Source organism: Scyliorhinus canicula, chromosome 9, assembly GCF_902713615.1.
Source record: "Scyliorhinus canicula chromosome 9, sScyCan1.1, whole genome shotgun sequence".
NCBI classification, from domain to species: Eukaryota; Metazoa; Chordata; class Chondrichthyes; order Carcharhiniformes; family Scyliorhinidae; genus Scyliorhinus; species Scyliorhinus canicula.
This window is the reverse complement of record NC_052154.1, coordinates 193,078,555-193,100,091: the sequence shown is the minus strand read 5'-3', so window position 1 is coordinate 193,100,091 and position 21,537 is coordinate 193,078,555. Positions and strand designations below refer to the sequence as shown.

Here is a 21,537-nt window from a genome sequence, read left to right as displayed (position 1 = left end):
GAAGAAGAAATGGCCATTGTCGTGGAAAAGGGGGGAACTTATTCAGGGATAAATAAGGCTTGAGGATTTCTTATTATTCAAAGTCTTTCAAATTCAATGCATTTTCCCACTTGACTTAATACTGCAAAGTTTTTTTTAAAATGTTTTTATTGAAGTTTTTCAATTTACGCACTACAGTAAACAAAGCTATGTGAATCCTCGCCCCTTTTTGTTTTAAGATATTTTATTGGAACATATATGTTACAAAAGATGATTCTCAGCTATTTGCATACCTATAGTTCTTTCCCCTCCCCTTCTGTCGATTGGCCGCATTCCTCCCCTCTCTACCTGTTGTCTTGTTGGCTACTGCATGCTCTCCTCCCCTCGCTCTATTGGCTGTCGGTTTCAGACAGGTCCTGGAGCAAGTTGGCGAATTACCTCCATGTTTTGTTGCGGACGCCCGCCTCTGACCCTTGGATGGCGAATTTGATTTTCACCAGATGGAGAAATTCCGCCAGGTCTGCCAGCCAGTCTGCAACTGTGGGTGGTGCTGATCGCCAACCGAGCAAGATTCTTCGGCGGACGAATAGGGAAGCAAAGGCAAGGGCGTCGGCCCCGTTCCCCATAAAATAGTTCTGCCTGGTCCGATACCCTGAAGACTGCCACCTTTGGGCTTGATGCCACACTCACCCCACAACATTGGGCATTGCTTCAAAGAAGGCCACCCAGTGCCTGACAATCTGGGGCAGGCCCAGAACATGTGGGCGTGGTGGCCGGGCCTCCCTGGCACCGTTCACACTTACCCTCCACCTACGGCAAGAACCTGCTCATTCGGGTTCTTGTTGGGTATGCTGTCTGCACCCCTTTCAGTTGCATGAGGCTTCGCCTTGCCAAGTAGAGGTGGAGTTGGTCCTGTTCCGTGCTTCGTTCCACAGTCCCCACCATATTTTTATTCCTAAACTCTTCCTCCCATTTCCCCCATGTTTCATCCAGTGGGGAGCGTACCCTTTCTAATAGTCCGTACAAGTCCCTGCAGTTCCCCTCTCCCGGATCCAGTTGTTCTTCTAACATTGTGCATCCTGGGGACTGAGGGTCTGTTGCCGTCTCCTCGCAGAGGAAGTTCTTTACCTGTGTATCGGAGTTCATTCCCGTTGGGTAGTTGTAGTCTTTCTGTCAGTTCCTCTAAGGTTGCTAACCTGTCCTCTGTGTAGAAGTCCCTGATGGTCTGTGTCCCTCCCATCCTGTCTCCACCTCCTAAAGATGGCATCGTCTAGCACAGCTGGCACCAACTTGTGGTTGCCGCAGATGGGGACCGTGGTGGGCATTTCGGTTGAGCCGAAGTGCCGTCTCACCTGATTCCAGGTTTGGAGTGTGGCTACCACCACGGGGCTTGTTGAGTGTTTGGCTAACGGGAATGGGAGCCCTGCCGTGGTGAGGACCCAGAGGGTCGTCTTTGTACAGGAACTCTCCTCCATCCTCAGCCATTCCATTTCCGGTTCACAGGGAGGAGTCCACTCTTGCTCAAGTTGGGCTTGTAGCCCAAGAAAGCTCCAAACTCTCTCAGGAGCTTCATGATTCCTTCCATGCCGCTTTACCGAGAGGTAGAGGAGCAGGTCATCTGCATAGAGTGAGACTCTGAGCTCTCCTCTTCGGATTCCCTTCCAGCTTCTCGCAACTCTGACGGTGATCGGCAACAGCTCGATTGCCAGGGCGAATAAGAGGGGGGAGCAGCGGGCATCCTTGCCTTGTGCCTATGTGCAGCTGGAAGTATTTGAGCTGGTGGTGTTGGTCTGTAACCTCGCCTTGGGGGTGTTGTACAGGCGTTTCACCCATTAGGTGACCCCTGACCCTAGCCCAAACTGCATGTACCTCAGGAAAGGAAGGCACGTGCTTCCGCGCCTGTAAATATCTGAACCCGTTTCCCCTGGACAACTCGTACTCCTCCACCAGTCCTTCCAAACGTGGGAAGCTGCCCTCTACGAACATATCGCCAAACCACTCAATCCTCGCCCACCGCCAACTCTGAAAACCCCCATCCAGTTCCCCCTCAGCGAACCTGTGATTCCCACAGATCGGGGGCCAAACTGAGGCCCCCTCGAGCCTCAAGTGCTCCCCTCGAGCCACAAGTGCAGTCGCCACAGTCCCCACACCCTCAGGGCTGCCACTACCACCGGACTTGTGGAGTACCTGGCCGGCGAGAACGGCAGAGGCACCTTCAACAGCATTCCCAAACTAGTACTCTTACACGAGGCTGCCTTCATCCGCTCCCAAACCGACCCCCCCTCCACTTCCTTACCATGGTTATATTTGCTGCCCAGTAATAATTCATGAAGACTAGTTTGGCACAGCATCGTGGGCCGAAGGGCCTGTACTGTGCTGTACAGTTCTATGTTCTATAAATTTGGCACGGCCAATCTGCCTCGCCCTCGCTCCGAAAACGCCCTCTTTACCCGATGGGCTTTTCCCGCACACGCAAATCCCAATATCAATGAGTTAACCTTCTTGAAAAAGGCCTTGGGGATAAAAATCGGGAGGTTCTGGAATGCAAACAAGAACCTCAAGAGCACAGTCATCTTCATGGACTGCACCCGCCCCGCCAGTGACAACGCAAGCACATCCCACCTTTTAAATTCGCCCTTAATTTTCTCCACCAACTGAGCCAGATTCAAGTTGTGTAGTTGCTCCCATCCCCGCGCCACCTGAAAACTCTGACACCGAAAGCTCACCCCCACCACTTTAACCGGCAACCTGTCCAATCTCCTATCCTACACCCTTGCCTGAATTGGAAAGACATCACTCCCATGTTTAGTTTGTACCCTGAAAACTAAACGAATTGCACCAAAATGTCCATGATACCCCCTATAGGCGGCACAGTAGAACAAGTGGAAAGCACTGTGGCTTCACAGTGCCAGGGTCCCAGGTTCGATTCCCCACTGGGTCACTGTCTGTGCGGAGTCTGCACGTTCTCCCCATGTCTGAGTGGGTTTCCTCCGGGTGCTCCGGTTTCCTCCCACAGTCCAAAGACATGCAGGTTAGGTGGATTGGCCATGCTAAATTGCCCTTAGTGACCAAAACGTTTAGGGGTTACAGGGATTGGGTAGAAGTGAGGGCTTAACTGGGTTGGTGCAGACTCGATGGGCCGAATGGCCTCCTTCTGCACTGTATGTTCAATGCATTCCAGTGGATCCGATATATACAACAGCAGGTTGTCCGCACAATCCCTTCCCAACCCCTAGACGCTCTAAGCGCCGTTGCCAGTGGCTCTAGTGCCAAGGCGAAAAGCAATGGGGAAAGTGGGCATCCCTGCTCCATCCCCCTGTACAATCTAAAGTACCTCAAACTAGCCCGATTCACTCTGACACTCTCCACTGGCACCCTGTACAGCAATCTAATCCAATCTACAAACCCCTGCCCAAATCCGAACCACCCCAGCACCTCCCACAAATACTCCCACTCTACCCGATCAAAGGTCTTCTCCGCATCCATCGTGACCACCACCTCCACATTCTGTCCCACCACAGGCATCATTATAACATTTGGTAGGCGCAGGATATTGGCCAACATGTGCCTCCCTTTTACAAATCCTGTCTGAACCCCCCCATCACCTCCGGCACATCCTCAATCTGCGAGGCCAAAAACCTGAGCCAGCAACTTGGCATCTGTTGTGTTATGCTTTTTCATGTAGCATAAGCTGCTTCCTTGATGTATAACCTGACAAAGGAAGGTTCAGACTTGGAGATAGGTTTAACACATTTATTGAACAGTTAACAATTCTCCTACTTGAGTTTGACTCTCCTGCTAATCTTGCTATAGTAACTCAGTCTAACTAACCACGTCTGCTCTAAGCCACGTGGTGGGTGTGATGCGCTGAACTGCCCCTGTCTCTCTGAGTGTCGCCTGTGGAAAAGAGAAAGAGCATGTGTGCCCTGTCCTTTTATATGGGTAGCCCCCTTGTGGTCATGTCACCTTGGGTGTCTTGACTGCTCATTGGTCATGTCCTATCTTACTGACCTGTTGGTTGAATGTCTGCATGTCATGATGTCTCTTGTGCTCCCTCTAGTGTTTACCTAGTTGCAGTGTACCTACATTAATCCCTTGTGTATTTACAGTGATGCATATCACCACAGCATTCACATCCCAAACACCTTTTTAAAGAGGGCAGCCTTCACCTGATTAAAGCCGGCCCTCTTCACCAAGTCCTGTTATACTCGCAGCTCATTCCCCTCTCATTGAGTACCTCGCCCATCTCAAAATCTTCTCCTTATCCAGGAACTGGTGAAGACGCACCACCATTGCCCTAGGTGACTCGTTCGCCTGTGGATTCCTTATTAGCGCCCTGTACGCTCGTTAAACCTCCAGGGGCTGACCGAAGGCGCCCTCTCCATCAGCTGCTCCAACATTCCGGTCACGTACTCTCCCTCGATGCCTTCAGGCATCCCGAAAATCCTTACGTTCTGCCTCTGGGAGCGGTTCTCGAGGTCTTCGACCTTCTCCTTCAGCCGTCTCTGGTTATCTCGCATTACTCCCACCTCGGCCGTCAGTGAAGCCAGCTGCTCCTTGCGCCCCCACACTGCCACTTTCCTGACGGCCTGGCCCTGGGACTCCAGCCTCTGCCCCACTCAATCAATCCCTGACTGCCTTAGCTCGGTCCTCATGGGCCTCTCTCCTCTAATGTAGCAATCGGATACAGAGCATGTTATCACGGAGTCTGCTTATTACTCCTTTGGAATCTGCACCTCGCACTGACCATTCACCTGTCTGTCTTATTACCCTCTCAATCTTCTTCTGAGGATGGCCGAATGTGTCTCCCCTTAAATGGGATTAACTGGTCACATGACCTTGGTCTGGAGACCGCATGGTGTGACTGCACTGCCACCTGCTGGTTGGAGTTCACACACCTTCCATCTATGATTACAGCCCTTAGGCATATCTTCACAGAGCTGGCTATCAGTGGGTCCTGTGCGCAGTTAAAGTTGCCCCCCCCCCCCCCCTCCCCCTGCCAGATCTGCCCCATTGTTCTCGTACACCCTGATCCTGTGTCCCTCCCAGCTGCAGCCCTCTGGTTGCCTGGGCCAGCAAAGGATCCTTTCCCAGTCCTGACATCTGTGCAGTTTAGCATTGACCGCTCTCGGCTGTTCCCCCTCCTTGGGTTTCGGCCGGAGCGACCTGTGGGCCTGGTCAATCTCCGGCGGCTTAGGGAAGCTGTCCCTATCCCCACGAGGTTACCCAGCACCTGGTCCATGTGGTCAGTCGATTCCTTCTGGCAGTCCCACTATTCTAATATTTTGGCATCGCGACCGATTGTTCCTGCTCCTCCACCTTTTCCTTTCAGGTTCCACTGGGTCGCCCCAACCTCTTAATTTTGGCCTCCAGGACGGCAATTCAGTCAGTCTGGCCATTGAGGTTTTCTGTTGCTGTGAAGCTCTGTTGCTTCACATCGCCAGGGTCCCAGGTTCGATTCCCAGCTTGGGTCAGTGTCTGTGCGGAGTCTGCATGTTCTCCCCGTGTCTGCCTGGGTTTCCTCCGGGTGCTCCGGTTTCCTCCCACAAGTCCCAAAAGACGTGCCGTTAGGTGAATTGGACATTCTGAATTCTCCCTCTGTGTACCCGAACAGGTGCCGGAATGTGGCGACTAGCGGGTTTTCACAGTAACTTCATTGCAGTGTTAATGTAAGCCTACTTGTGACAATAAAGATTATTGGAGCAAACTTTTCCTAATGTCGCCACGGCTTCTTTTGCCACTTGCCTTAAATCAGTGCCCTCTGGTTCTTAATCCTCCCACCAACAGGAAAAGCATTTTCCTACCTACTCTGGCCGGACCGTTCGTGATTTTGAATACCACTTCTCTTCTCAACCTTCCCTTCTCCAAGGTCATAGAATAAAGAACAAAGAAAAGGACAGCACAGGAACCGGCCCTCCAGGCCTGCGCCGACCATGCTGCCTGTCCAAACTAAAATCTTCTGCACTTCCGGGGTCCATATCCCTCTATTCCCATCCTATTCTTATACAGTAGTCCCCCGTTATACCGCGCTCCGCAATACCGCGGTTCGTGATATACGGCGGAGGGGCTTATGGACCCCAACTGTCAGCTTCCCTCTCCGGATCAAAGTGAGCCGGCCGCTGAAATTGACACTGCCGGCTGCTCTCTCCCTCCAATCAGAAACATTAAAACTTAAAATTGGATTGGAGGGAGAGAGCAGCCGGCAGTGTCAATTTCAGCGGCCGGATCACTTTGATCCGGAGAGGGAAACTGCTCTCTCACTGAAACAATCAGCCGGCCTCTGAAATTGACACTGCCGGCTGCTCTCTCCCTCCAATCCAACTTTTAAGTTGTTAAAAATGCAGCAGTGCTTGTTTTAATTAGATCCACGATGGGGGTTTTAAATTTATTTAAAAATCTATGCATGCGCTTCCCATTGTGAGTCTACGGGGGTCTGACCTCTCCCCCCGCCCCCCGTAGACTCACAATGGGAAGCGCATGCATAGATTTTAAAATAAATTTAAAACCCCCATCGTGGATATCCGCGGCTCGGATGCAACGCGGGTGGCTGTCTTGGACCCCAACACCCACGTTATAAAGGGGGACTACTGTATACATATTATTCATGTATTTGTCAAGATGCCCCTTAAATGTCACTATCATCCCGGCTTCCTCCACCACCTCCGGCAGCGAGTTCCAGGCACCCACTACCCTCTGTGTAAAAAAAAAAACAAAAGTGCCTCATACACCTCCTCTAAACCTTGCCCCTCGCACCTTAAAACCTATGCCCCTCTACCCTAGGAAAAAGCCTCTGACTATCCACTCTGTCTATGCACTTCATAATTTTGTAGACCTCTATCAAGTCGCCCCTCAACCTCCGTTGTTCCAGTGAGAACAAACCGAGTTTATTCATCCGCTCCTCATAGCTACTGCCCTCCATACCAGGCAACATTCTGGTAAATCTCTTCTGCACCCTCTCTAAAGCCTCCACATCTTTCTGGCGACCAGATTTGAACATTATACTCCCAAGTGTAGCCTATACAGCTGCAACATGACTTGCCAATTTTTATACTCAATGCCCTGGTCATCTGTTAATCATTTGGACGTGAAAGACACTAGCTTGTGTTCTAAAGCACAGACTTTTTTTTTTAGTATATCAAGTTCTCAAAGTGCATTAGTATATACACTGGCCCCATTTTGGTTCCACTGCAGTTTATGAGGCATGCATCAATTCATCCAGATTTCTGTAGAATTATCTTTCTCAGAAAGCAGTGGTGGCCGGGTCGTTGAATGTATTTAATGCAGAGTTAGGTAGGTTCATGATTCACAAGTGTTATGGGGGGCAGATACGAAAGTGGAGTTGAGGCCACACTGAGATCAGCTATGATCTTATCAAGTAGTGGAGCAGGCTCGAGGGGCCAAATGGCCCATTCCTGCCCCTAATTTGTGTGTTAATTTGTTCAAGCACTTGTGGCTCCACAGCAAGGACCATGAAGGGAAGCTTGCTTGATCTTGTTTTGGGAGGAATAATTGGTTCTGTAGAATAGAAGGGAAAGGTTGATGGGTTGGAGTTCTGCATTGTTATGGTCAGACCAGTTGAGGTTGTTGTCCTTCAAGATCAATGTGATCTTGGGGTAATTTCGTTTTGAGTGATTCTTCAAGAAGTGGCACAAGACTTGGCCGCCTTGGTGCAAATTGCAGATTTTCTTTTTTGCAAATCCAGATTATTCCAAGAATACGTTCATAATAAAACCAATCCAATTGGTTTCCTATGGTCATTCCGTTTCCTAAGATTTCCTGTGGTCACTCCGTTTACTGCTCATGCAGTGGTGAAGCTCAATATATTTTGGTGAGGCCCCACTAGACCCTTGAAATCACACATTGACATGCAGCAGCTTTTTATTTGTGGGAGAAAACCCTTAATCTCACACAAAACTACCTACACCTTGGCTCCTATCACTCTCCCTTCTGGAGTCAAAAGGTTGAAGGTTCAGTTCCCACTCTGAGACTTGAGCACAGAAATGTCGGCTGACACTCCTGCGTCAGCACTACAACACTGAGAGAATGCTGTACTGTAAAAGGTGCTGTCTTTCAGATGTGTCACTAAACGTTGTCTGCTCTCTCAGGTGGACATGGCTCAGATAGGAGCCGGGATTCTCCGACCCCGCACGGAGAATCCCCGAGGGGACGCGAGGATCGCGCCCCGACGCCGGCTTCCCAATTCTCAGGCGCCCGTGGGATTCCCGCAGTGCTGGTGGGCCCCCCCCCACCCCCGGCGATTCTCCGGGCCCCGATGGGAGTTTGGCCGAGTCCCGCCGCCGTGGGTTACTCAGGTCCCTGTGTGTCTGCGCGGGCCATCCTGGAAGGGTGGCGGGGGAAACCGGGGGGTGGGTGGGCGGCTTCCACAGTGGCCTGGCCTGTGATCGGGGCCTACCGATCGACGGGCAGGCTGTTCCTCCGCACCAGGCCCATGTAGGGCTCCACCATATTGCTCGGGGGTAGGGAAGGGAACCCCCGCGCATTTGAGGAATCACGCCGGCCGTTTCGCGCCGGCTGGAGCTGCAGGGACCACTCCGGCGTCGTGTGAGTGCGTGCATGTGTTGCTGCACATTCTACATTACCACAGGGACTACACGTCGATGCAGCCGCTGCTACAAGTGAAGGCTTCCTGTCTCCTTTCTTTTGAGCAGCTAGCTCAGCGTGCTGCAACAGTCGTTCATTCATTCATCAGTCCCCTTTTTCTGCCTTTACCCTGTACTCCATCCCCTCTTGTTACATTTACCCTACACTCCATCCCCACCCCCTGAAGGTGATAGTTTTATGAGGAGCGGTTTCACATGACTAGTAGCCTTCTGTCACTTTGCCCACTCCACTGGCAGCGCACCCCGCCAGCCCGTTTCCCGCCAACGTGGGGCGGCACCAATGGGAAATCCCATTGACACGCAGCGAGAGTAGACGATCCCGCCACCAGCGAACGGTGCACCCAAATCCCCGTCCTCACTGGCCGCAGTAGCAGGGGAAACTCAGAACAGAGAATCCCGGCCAATATCTGCTTTTGAAAGTGTGTACAGTAATGGTCTTTTGCTCTTCATTAAACAAATTATTTTTCAATCTGAATTTTAGCTGTCCGGATAAAAATGGTGTGTGGCCACTGATACTGCAAATAGTTAATGGTATGGTCACCGTTCTAACTGGTTAATGGTGAAGTAACTCAGCTACTTCGGCCTTGTGTTCGGAAACTCCCTCCCCTAAGTCACTCAGCTTTTCTAACCTACCTCTCCTCCTCAAAACCTACTTCTTTATCCTACCTTTTGGTCACCTGAACTAATAAGTCCTTTTATGGCTCCATATCAGATTTTACTTGTTGCGAATCTCCCTGGGACTTGATGCTGCATTACCCATGTTAAATAAATGCAAGTTGTTCGCTAGAATATGTTTCAGATAAGGTTAGGAAAAAGCTTCTGAAATATTTCAAATTGTTTTCGAAAGGACCAAGAGCCCTAAGTTTGTGTGCTTACTCTACAGGTCTGATCAATAAATACGAGGTCAATGGACTTCAGGCGTGGATTATTACCCATGTGCTCTGGTTTGCTAATGCCAACTATCTTCATTGGTTCTCTCCCACAATCATGTTTGATAATTGGATCCCTCTGTTGTGGTGCGCCAACATCCTGGGCTATGCTGTGGCAACATTTGCAATGCTGAAAGCGTACTTCTTTCCCAGTAATGCAAAAGACTGGTAAGAATTTAATCTGTGAAACTGTTTTGGAAGAATTGGTCAAAGACGGTCATGTTCTTGGCTTGTTTTTGTCAATGGTTGTCCCACCAGCGCTCTGTTTAAAAGCAAGCTGAACATGCAAGTTTATTGAAGACGTTTACAAAATAATAACGGGGTGTCTATGTTCTATGAGCTGTCGTTGTCAATGTTTCCGCTTTCTCTCTCCTCTCTTTTTAAAAACTGTTGTTGTTACCAAATTTAACCCCTCTGACCTTCCAAACTCAACTCTAGACTCTCATTCCTCTCCATGCCCACATCTCCTCTAACTCAGCACTTTGATATGATTTTTAATCCTCCCACAACAGCTAAACAACTCTAACAAAAGCCACCAAAAATAAAAAAACTGTAACAGCGATTCATTATCCCCCTTCAAGCGTCTCCTTTCTGGCAGATTTCAAGTCTTCCTCTTAGTGCAGCACGGTGGCGCAGTGGTTAACGCTGCTGCCTCATGGCGTCGAGGACCCGGGTTCGATCCCGACCCCAGGTCACTGTCCATGTGGGGTTTGCACATTCTCCCCGTGTCTGCGTGGGTCTCACCCCCACAACCCAAAGATACGCAGGGTAGGCGGACTGGCCATGCTAAATTGCCCCTTAATTGGAAAAATTAGGAGGGGGAAATGTCTTCCTCCTGCAGTGCATCTCCATCGTTCACCAGCTCAGTGGAAATGCCCGAGCTTGCTTCCACCTCTTTACCTATTTGATCAGATGCAGACCAGTCCTACCAAAGACTTCCCTCATACCAAACATGTTCACTTAGCTGCATGGATGTGCAGCAATCGTGAATGTATCTACAATAAGCAGGCTGCACACAATGAAGAAAAATTCGATGGGCCATTGTTTGCAGCTCTGATCTATCTGTGGGCCCCACCTCTTCCTTGTCTATTGTTATAATCTGCGGCTGGTGAATCAGCTTCCACCTGTATACTGATGACACCTATCTCTGCATCGCCAACATCTGTAGTGAACCCCACCATTACCTCTGTATTGTCAGACTGCTCATTTGCCATTTAAATTTGAATGAGCTTCCTCCGGCTTAAATCAAAGCGGAAAATGTTGGAAAGACTCAGGAGGCTGGGATTTTCCGGCCTCTAAGAAACTGGACCCACCGTGGGAGATTCAGCAGCTGTGCCAAAGTCTATCGACATAGAGCGGAACTGGATCCGGGTGAAACGCGGGCCCTGAATATCACATCCTCCGTCTATGAGGCCGTGTCTATGCAGTAAGGTTAATGTTTCAAATCAATCATTTTTCATTAGAAGTGGGCCTTTCGGGCCTTCGAGTCTGTTCTGCCATTCAACTAGATCATAGCGGATCTTCGACCTTGACATTTCTTCATCCATCCTTCCTTGATAGGGTCTTCAGTATTCTTGTTTTGCTCCTCCAGCACTGTCTTCAGCTCTCACTATTAAGCTTCTTAAGTTGCCAGCTCTGATTGGATATACACTTGGAGGTTTCAACACGTGATTTTCAGCTGCCGTGCCCACGGGTGGCACAGTGTTAGCACTGCTGCCTCACGGCGTCAAGGATCCAGGTTCAATCCCGTCCCTGGGTCACTGTGCGTGTGGAGTTTGCACATTCTCCCCGTGTCTGCGTGGGTTTCGCCCCCACAACCCAAAGATGTGCAGGTTAGGTGGATTGGCCACGCTAAATTGCCCCTTAATTGTAAAAAAAAAAAATTGGTTCTTTAAAATAAAAAAAAAGAGACTGCCATGCCCACTTAGAACCTTCAAACTTCTCCAATGCACTTTCTTTGTCATACTACTTTGATATTTCTCTTGGGTTTGCCCACAGTATTGTTCGTGAAATCGATGTTTAATTCCTGGAGACTCCGTACAATCCAGGAATGTTGGCAACCCGACCCTTACCCCTGATTTTATCCCTGGGCGCTGTCCCAAAATGAACCTGACTTTCACAAACTCAAGTATCCTGTCCAATCCTGGGGTGAGCTTTGGGCCCGATACCCTACCCATCCTTCACCCTCCTGTAGTCTACCCTGCACCTATTGCTGCTCACTCATCTCCTCTTTCCTCACTAACTCCAAACCCCCCCCCCCCCAAAGATTCCAATTTAAACAGCTCCCCATGAATGTTGAAATCAGTCAAATGCATCGGCCCTCCTTGTGCCTGTTACATTCTCCAGCATTGCACTTTCTCCCCTCTTCCCGCTCCTTTTGCATCCTGCTCTTATGCATTTGCCCCACCTTTGGTTGCCGTGCCTTCAGTCACCTGGTCCACACGCCCTCCAATTTCCAAAAGCCGTTTTGCCTTCTCACCTCCCATTGTTTCATTAAGACCCACCCTGAAGCCCACTTCTATAACCAAACTTTTCATTCCCTCCCTTCTGCCATTTGTCTACACGTCTACCTTTTTCTTTGTCCCTCTGAGAAGCAGTTTGGTCATTTGTCTATGTTAAAGGCACCATTCAAATGTTTGTTACTGTTTTTGTTGTTGTAAATTCTGAGCCAGTGGCCTTGGTCAGAAACAGAAGCCTGGTAGATACATCCAGCTGCCTAATGGATTTGCCAATGAACACCTCATAAAAAGGGATGAAAAAGCAGTACAAAAATATTATCAGTATTACATTGCTGCTGATTCTATTAAAGTGGGAAGTACAGTTTTAATATGTTTATTCTCTTTCTTTAGCAAATTCACTGGCAACTTTTTCTACGACTACATGATGGGAATTGAATTTAACCCACGGATAGGGACGTGGTTTGACTTCAAGCTATTCTTTAATGGCCGTCCTGGTATTGTGGCATGGACTCTTATTAACCTTTCCTTTGCTGCCAAACAGCAAGAGCTCTACGGTCAAGTGACCAACTCCATGATCTTGGTGAATGTGCTGCAGGTAATTGTATGTTTCTGATTCCTCTGAAAAGTTTTCAAACTTATTGGGAAGCCCTGCATTGGGCGCCAACATTGGCAGACAACAATGAACGGAAGTAGTTATTACGAACGGTCTGATTTGAGTGAGGGCATGGAAAGAGCAAAAGGAGATTTTTTTTTTTAATCATAGATTATCATAGAATTTACAGTGCAGAAGGAGGCCATTCGGCCCATCGAGTCTGCACCGGCTCTTGGAAAGAGCACCCAATCCACGGTCAACACCTCCAGCCTATTCCTGTAACCAGTAATGCCACGCAACACTAAGGGCAATTTTGGACACTAAGGGCAATTTATCATGGCCAACCCACCTAACCTGCACATCTTTGGACTGTGGGAGGAAACCGGAGCACCCGGAGGAAACCCACGCACACACGAGGAGGATGTGCAGACTCCGCACAGACAGTGACCCAAGCCGGAATCGAACCTGGGACCCTGGAGCTGTGAAGCGATTTTGCTATCCACAATGCTACCGTGCTGCCCTTTAACGTTTAATGACAGGTTTACATATTTTTAGTTATTTTACACAGCATTCCGGTGTGTTTTTACCTTTTAAACCAAGAGTGACAGCAGTATTAGGATTCTGGGTGACCCAGTGCACACATTGTGCTAGCCACAATGCTACCGTGCTGCCCATGAAGGAATCCTCCGATCAGAAACTGTACGGGGAGCAGAATCGATTGCGACTTTAAAAAGAGAAGATCTCGCCCCACAACCCAAAAAAATGTGCAGTGTAGGTGGATTGGCCATGCTAAATTTCCCCTTAATTGGGAAAAAAAGAGTTGCATACTCTAAATTTAAAAAATAAATAAATAAAAAGGAAAGGAGCTGGATATTTGAGAAAGGTATGAGGGAGAGGCAAGGGAAATCCTATTTGCCGCCTGCTTGCTGGTGCTTAGCAACATTGTTCAAAAACAATACATTTCCACATTGGCGGCCCAAATATTCAGCTGCTCCAGAATTTTTTGTTTTATAAATTTAGAGCACCCAATTCATTTTTTCAAATTAAGGGCCAATTTAGCATGGCCAATTCACCTACCCTGCACATCTTTTGGGTTGTGGGGGCACAACCCACATAAACACGGGGAGAATGTGCAAAGTCCACATGGGCAGTGAACCAGAGCCAGGATCGAACCTGGGACATCGATGTCGTGAGGCAGCAGCACTAACCAAGCTGTTCCAGAATCATCTCCCCCTCTCTCTTTTTCCTCCTTTAAGATGCTCCTTAAAACCTACCACTCAGAGGGTCGGTGTAGACTCGGTGGGCCAAATGGCCTCCTTCCGCATGTAGGGATTCTTACTTCCCGTAATCTGGAATTGAAATGCTAGTCTACCAGGTAAGGATGGCAGATTTCCTTCCCTAAAGGCCACTGGCTCAGAGTTTACAACAGCAAAAACATACCTTTGTGGGTGACATGGAAGCACAGTGGTTAGCCCTGTGGCTTCACAGAGCCAGGGTCCCAGGTTTGTTTCCTGGCGTAGGTCACTGTCTGTGTGGAGTCTGCACGTTCTCCCCGTGTCTGCGTGGGTTTCCTCCGGTTTCCTCTGTCATGTGAGAGTGCCTTTAAGAATTGAATGTTTAAGAAATGTACCTTTAAGAAATGGAGCTGATTATATTACTGAAGTGATGTCACGGGGGGGGGGGGGGGGGGGGGGGGGGGGCTGAGCACACTTATGCTTTTTGGGAGTTTTAGTTTCAGTTTGAAGAAAGCTTGGGTGTGGCTGTGAGCTGCATTGCTGGTGACCTCTGCCATGAAGGACTATCTCTTAATCCTTTGGTGAAATCAGAATTGTAAAAAGGTCTCAGTATTGAATATAAATCTAATGTGCTTCTGTTTGAAGGATTTGTGAAGTCTTTTGGATGTGTAAATGAACAGTTTGCAGGATTGGGTAGTGTTGTATTATTTTCGAGGTTATCTTTAAAGTAAGGGGTGTTAAGCGATCCAATATTTATTTAAAAGGTTAATTTGAGTTCATGGAATAAACATTGTTTTGTTTTAAAAACCACGTGTCCATAATTGTAATACTACACCTGGGGAACAAGCCGTGTGCTTCAAAAGCAAATGGTGGGGGTTGGTTGAACTCCATGATACATTTTGGGGTTCTGAAAACACCTCTCCCATAACACCTCTCACAAGTCATGAAGTCATGAAACCAGTGGCCATTGTCGTTAAAAACCGATCTGGCACCCGAGGTCCAAACACTCTTAAATTTCTCAACTCCCATTGTTTCATTAAGACCCTCCTTCAAGTCCACTTCTATAACCAAATTTTTAATTCCCTTCCTTCCCCAATATCCCCTCTTTGTCTACATGTCTAAATCTTTCTTTGTCCCCTTTGTCTATGTTAAAGGCATTATTAATAATAATAATCTTTATTCTCACAAGTGGGCTTACATTCACACTGCAATGAAGTTACTGTGAAAAGCCCCTCGTTGCCACTCTCCGGCGCCTGTTCGGGTACACTGAGAGAGAATTCAGAATGTCCAAATTACCTAACAGTACTTCGTGACTGTGGGAGGAAACCGGAGCACCCGGAGGAAACCCACGCAGACACTGGGAGAGCGTGCAGACTCCGCACAGAAGGTGATCCAAGCCGGGAATCGAACCTGGGAAACTGGCCCTGAGAAGCCACAGTGCTAACCACTGTGCTACCTTGCCGCCCACAAATGTATGTTGTTGCTATTTTTGCTGTTGTAAACTCTGAGCCAGTGGCCTTGAGGGAAGGAAATCTGCCGTCCTTACCTGGTCTGGCCCACATGTGACTCCAAACCCACAGCAATGTGGTTGACTCTTTACTGCCCAGTGCCCGTACCAGCTTCCCCGGACAGGCGCCGGAATGTGGCGACTAGGGGCTTTTCACAGTAACTTCATTGAAGCCGACTCGTGACAATAAGCGATTTTCATTTCATTTCATTTTCATTTCAAATGGTCGAGCAGTTGAAGGGAGATTGGGGGTGAGCAGTAAATGTAGGCCTTGCTGGCGGTGTCCACATCGCAGGAAGGAATTTCTAAAGAAAATTATTAGCTTTTCATGTGACCACTATATAAAGTGACTGATTATGTTTAGGCAATTTATGTGGTGGATTTCTTCTGGAACGAAGCGTGGTATCTGAAGACGATCGATATTTGCCATGACCATTTTGGTTGGTACCTGGGTTGGGGTGACTGTGTCTGGCTGCCATACCTTTACACTCTGCAGGTAAAACCATTTTAAATCATTATATCAACAGCAGCTTCACTTTTAGATTTGTTTGGGTTCACTTTGATGGGGGAGTGGTAGGTCAATTCTTCTCTTGCAAATATTATCGGGAGGGCTCATCTGACAGTGGCTCGGGTGAGCAGGTTTTTTGAGGAGGTGGAGGACCGGTGTGGGCGGTGTGAGGGCGATCCTGTGAATCATGTGCACATGTTCTGGGCGTGTCCAAGGTTGAGGGGCTTTTGGCAGGGATTTGCAGACGTCATGACTAAGGATCTGCAGGGGAGGGTGACTCCGAGTCCAGAGGTGGCGATATTCGGAGTGTCGGAAGATCCCGGAGCCCTGGGCGAGGAGAAGCGAGGCCGACGTTTTGGCCTTTGCTTCCCTGGTGGCCTGGAGATGTTGGCATGGAGCGACTCAGAGCCCCCGAAGTCGGGGTTTCTCAGGATGGGGAAGGCTGAAGGTGTTCATTACAGGGGTTCGCTCTGAGTTGGCAGTGATTCATCGACTTCTTTAAGGAAAATTAGCCTGTCAGCAAGGGGGGAAATGGTGGTGGTTGGGGGGGGGGGGGGGGGGGCAGGGGCATGGAAGTGAGGAATAATGATAGGAAAACCATTGAAGGGAGGGCTGTGAGACGGAGTGTCTATAGACCATGTTGGTTGGGGTCTGTGTTTGGGGGGGATGGCTATGTTATTGTGGGTTTTTTGTCTTTGTTGAATTTTTCTGTTTAAAAGTGTTAAAATTATAAATGCCTTAATAAAATATTATCTGCAAAAAACAAATGTTATCCCGTTAGAAGCATAGAACATAGAACATTACAGCACAGTACAGGCCCTTCGGCCCTCGATGTTGCGCCGATCTGTGAAACCACTCTGAAGCCCATCTACACTATTCCCTTATCATCCATACATTTATCCAATGACCATTTAAATGCGTTTAGTGTTGGCGAGTCCACTACTGTTGCAGGCAGGGCATTCCACGCCCTTGCTACTCTCTGAGTAAAGAACCTACCTCTGACATCTGTCCTATATCTATCTCCCCTCAATTTGAAGCTACGTCCCCTCGTGCTGGACATCTCCAACTGAGGAAAAAGGCTCTCTCTGTCCACCCGATCTAATCCTCTGATCATCTTGTATGCCTCAATTAAGTCACCTCTAAACCTTCTTCCCTCTAATGAAAACAGCCTCAAGTCCCTCAGCCTTTCCTCATAAGATCTTCCCTCCATACCAGGCAACATCCTGGTAAATCTCCTCTGCACCCTTTCCAATGCTTCCACATCCTTCCTATAATGCGGCGACCAGAATTGCACGCAATACTCTAAATGCGGCCGCACCAGAGTTTTGTACAGCTGCAACATGACCTCATGGCTCCGAAACTCAATAAATTCTACCAATAAAAGCTAACACACCGTACGCCTTCTTAACAACCCTCTGAATCTGGGTGGCAACTTTCATGGATCTATGTACATAGACACCAAGATCTCTCTGCTCATCCACACTACAAAGAATCTTACCATTAGCCCAGTACTCTGTCTTCCTGTTATTCCTTCCAAAATGAATCACCTCACACTTTTCTGCATCAAACTCCATTTGCCACCTCTCAGCCCAGCTCTGCAGCTTATCTATGTCCTTCTGTAACTTGTAACATCCTTCCGCACTGTCCACAACTCCATCGACTTTAGTGTCATCTGAAAATTTACTCACCCATCCTTCTACGCCCTCCTCTAGGTCATTTATAAAAATGACAAACTGCAGTGGCCCCAAAACAGATCCTTGTGGTACCCCACTAGTAACTGGACTCCAGGCTGAACATTTCCCATCAACCACCACTCTTCGTCATCTTCCAGCTAGCTAATTTCTGATCCAAACTGCTAAATCACCCTGAATCCCATGGCTCCGTATTTTCTGCAATATCCAGTGGGGAACTGTGGTGAATTCATACTGTATTGTAATTCACACTATTGCATTGCATTGTATGATGTCCTTGTGGGCTCTGTATGTGAGCCGTTGCGTGGCTCTGCCCATAGGGGGAGATGAGGAGCTTGTACAGGGCTCCACCCTTGGCTCCGCCCATGGCCCCTCCCACTGCCGGAAGTATAATGTGCTGCAGCCGTGAGCCTGTTCTCAGTTCCTCCGATTGCAGGCAGGCTCAGTTGTAAGACTATTAAAACCACAGTTTACTTCCAATCGTGTCTCTAGTGAATTGATGGTCACATCAGGAACCTTATCAAACGCTTTACTGAAACACCACATCAACTGCTTTTCCCTCGTCCACCTGTTTGGTCACCAAAGAACTCAATAAGATTTGTGAGGCACGACCTATCCTTCACAAAACCGTGTTGACTATCTCTAATCAAATTATTCCTTTCCAGATGATTATACATCCTATCTCTTATAAACCTTTCCAAGACTTTGCCCACAACAGAAGTAAGGCTCACTGGTCTATAGTTACTGGGATGGACTCAACTCCCCTTCTTGAACAAGGGGACAGCATTTGCTATCCTCCAGTCTTCTGGCACTATTCCTGTAGACAATGATGACATAAAGATCAAAGCCAAAGGCTCAGCAATCTCCTCCCTAGCTTCCCAGAGAATCCTAGGATAAGTCCCATCCGGCCCTGGGGACTTATCTATTTTCACACTTTCCAGAATTGCTAACACCTCCTCCTTATGAACCTCAAGCCCTTCTAGTCTAGTAGCCTGTATCTCAGTATTCTCTTCGACAACATTGCCTTTTACCTGTGTGAATACTGACGAAAAATATTCATTTAGCATCTCTCCTATCTCCTCGGACTCCACGCACAACTTCCCACTACTGTCCTTCACTGGCCCTACTCTTACCCTAGTCATTCTTTTATTCCTGACATATCTATAGAAAGCTTTAGGGTTATCCTTGATCCAATCTGCCAAAGACTTCACATGTCCCCTCCTGGCTCTTCTTAGCTCTCTCTTTAGGTCCTTCCTAGCTAACTTGTAACTCTTGAGCCCCCTAACTGAACCTTCACGTCTCATCTTTACATAAGTCTCCTTCTTCCTCTTGACAAGCGATTTAACTACTTTAGTAAACCACGGTTCCCTCGTTCCTCCCTGTCTGACAGGTACTTACTTATCAAGGACACGCAGTAGCTGTTCCTTGAACACGCAGTGTGGGATTAAGGCCACCTTCAGATCAGCCATGATCTTATTGAATGGCAGAGCAGGCTTGAGGGGGCGAATGACATATTCCTTCTCCTGATTGGTATGTTTGTGTGTCAGTGACCACTTACAGGCCTCATCTCGCGTTTGCTGCAATTTAACCAGCGGTAGGAGAGGCTCACTCCTGTTGTCCAACTCGACAGCTTTCAGACAAGTAGGGGGAGGGGTCTTCTCAATGGACCATTGAAATCTCCCACCCTCGGTTCCTCTCCATCCCCAGCACGGACAGCATGAATAGAAATGGTATGGAGATGGAAAATCCGATACTTGAGTGTCAGAAATTCTCCACTAACTCACAGTCTATATTCCCCATCCAGGCTTTGTGAGGGGATTGGGAGTGGAAGCAAGAAGCTTGTGATGTTATGATACAAAAGCATCTGTAAAACTTCAAAAAATCTGTCAGTGAAGGGGAGATCTTCCTGCTCTTCAATGTCCAGTGGGCTGATTGCAAAGATACATTGTCATAAAGGGCACACTGTCACAAAAAGTGACTGCGGGTCTACACAAGAGCTTGTGAGATCGCAGTGCTATCATGGAACCTTACCCCACATAAGGAGTGTTATGGGAGCTGACACATTTATATCGCGCCTGATCAAATCTCTGGAATATCTCTGCTTAGAACATAGAACATAGAACAGTACAGAACAGGCCCTTCGGCCCTCAATGTTGTGCCGAGCCATGATCACCCTACTCAAACCCACATATCCACCCTATACCCGTAACCCAACAACCCCCCCCTTAACTTTAATTAGGACACTACGGGCAATTTAGCATGGCCAATCCACCTAACCCGCACATCTTTGAACTGTGGGAGGAAACTGGAGCACCCGGAGGAAACCCACGCACACAGGGGGAGGACGTGCAGACTCCACACAGACAGTGACCCAGCCGGGAATCGAACCTGGGACCCTGGAGCTGTGAAGCATTTATGCTAACCACCATGCTACCCTGCTGCCCCTTAAGGCAATAAATTCTTGTACAAGATCAGCATTGAAATAAGTCACAAGTTTGTCTATTTCTGGAGACTTTGCTGAGGGAACCATGCCTGTCCACCTCTGTTTTTTTAAGTAACATTTTCTGATCCACCTGAATCACTATAATGAAATGAAAAAATGAAAATCGCTTTATTATCACGAGTAGGCTTCAAATGAAGTTACTGTGAAAAGCCCCTAGTCGCCACATTCCGGCGCCTGTCCGGGGAGGCTGGTACGGGAATCAAACCGTGCTGCTGGCTTGCTTGGTCTGCTTTAAAAGCCAGCGATTTAGCCCAGTGAGCTAAACCAGCCCCAGGCAGATAGAGCCTCAGATTAACACCTGGACCAAAACTATGGCCCCACTGACAGTTTGACCACCCTAATTCTGCATTAAAGCAGTAATTGAAGCTTATAGCCACAATCTTCTGGCAGGTACATGAGTGCCTCAGGATTTCTGGCATGACAACGTCACAGTTTATCTGCTCACGAGGGAGGGTGCACACTTCATTTACATGAGGTGGGGAGGAGGAAAGATGAAATTCACACTTGTTAATACTGTACTTGTATAGAATATCTTTGCCAAGAAACTATGATTTAAAAGACTGCAAAGTTTGAAATAATCTTTCTTTTCAATGTCGCAGGGTCTATACCTAGTCTACAACCCAGTCCAACTATCAACTGCCAATGCAATCGCCGTCCTTCTCTTGGGGCTGGTTGGCTACTATATCTTCAGAATAACAAACCACCAGAAAGACCTCTTCAGACGCACAGATGGAAACTGCAAGATCTGGGGCAAGAAGCCCGAATACATTGAGTGTTCCTACTTGTCCATTGACGGTAAAAGGCACCACAGTAAGCTGATGATCTCTGGGTTCTGGGGGGTGGCGCGTCATTTCAACTACACTGGGGATCTCATGGGCTCACTGTCCTACTGTCTGGCCTGTGGATTTGGACACCTGCTGCCTTATTTCTATATCATCTACATGTCAATCCTGCTGATTCATCGCTGTATCAGAGACGAACATCGCTGCTCAAGCAAATATGGCAAGGACTGGAGCCGCTACGCTGAGGCAGTAGCCTACCGCCTGATACCTGGAGTGTTTTAGGATGGTTTCTATCATCAATGTACAGATTTTCTCGGCTTGACATTCTTTAGCCAATGAAAGTTTGGCATCACAAATTCCGATTTGCAAGTACATGTTTTTACATGTCGTTCTATTACATTTCAGAGGAGGACATAGGGCTTCAGGATATAACAGAAACCTGGTCACATCTACAAACGTGACCCACCAATTTTTTAATGAAACACCTGGGATTTCTGTGTAAACTGACCTGTGTAATTTTCATTGATATGTGAGAAAGTTGCTGCTTTAATTTGAATCAAATGTCTCCGCATCGATTGATGTAAGGAGTAAATATCAGTTCATTCCGGCTGGAGCTGACAAATTGCATGTAATGGCATTTCTTAACCTGCCAGCCTCCGATTATTATGTTCCCACATGTTCTAAATACTTTTCGTAGCTTCCTTTTTGAAAATAATTCCCAGAAAGACTGT

The 21,537-nt window shown here is 48.1% G+C and overlaps 1 protein-coding gene across 2 annotated transcripts in view; it reads left to right on the top strand.

Moving 5' to 3' along the window:
- The window catches only part of dhcr7 (7-dehydrocholesterol reductase), a 47,175-nt gene extending 25,641 nt beyond the window's left edge, over positions 1 to 21,534 (top strand). For both annotated transcript variants that reach the window (XM_038808399.1, XM_038808400.1), the window contains exons 5-8: positions 9,484 to 9,697; positions 12,379 to 12,583; positions 15,687 to 15,818; positions 20,624 to 21,534. In XM_038808399.1, the coding sequence (XP_038664327.1) occupies positions 9,484 to 9,697; positions 12,379 to 12,583; positions 15,687 to 15,818; positions 20,624 to 21,088 (1,016 nt within the window). In that variant the 3' untranslated portion in view covers positions 21,089 to 21,534. The remainder of the gene's footprint in view (positions 1 to 9,483; positions 9,698 to 12,378; positions 12,584 to 15,686; positions 15,819 to 20,623) is intronic.
- Positions 21,535 to 21,537: the final 3 nt, after the last annotated feature.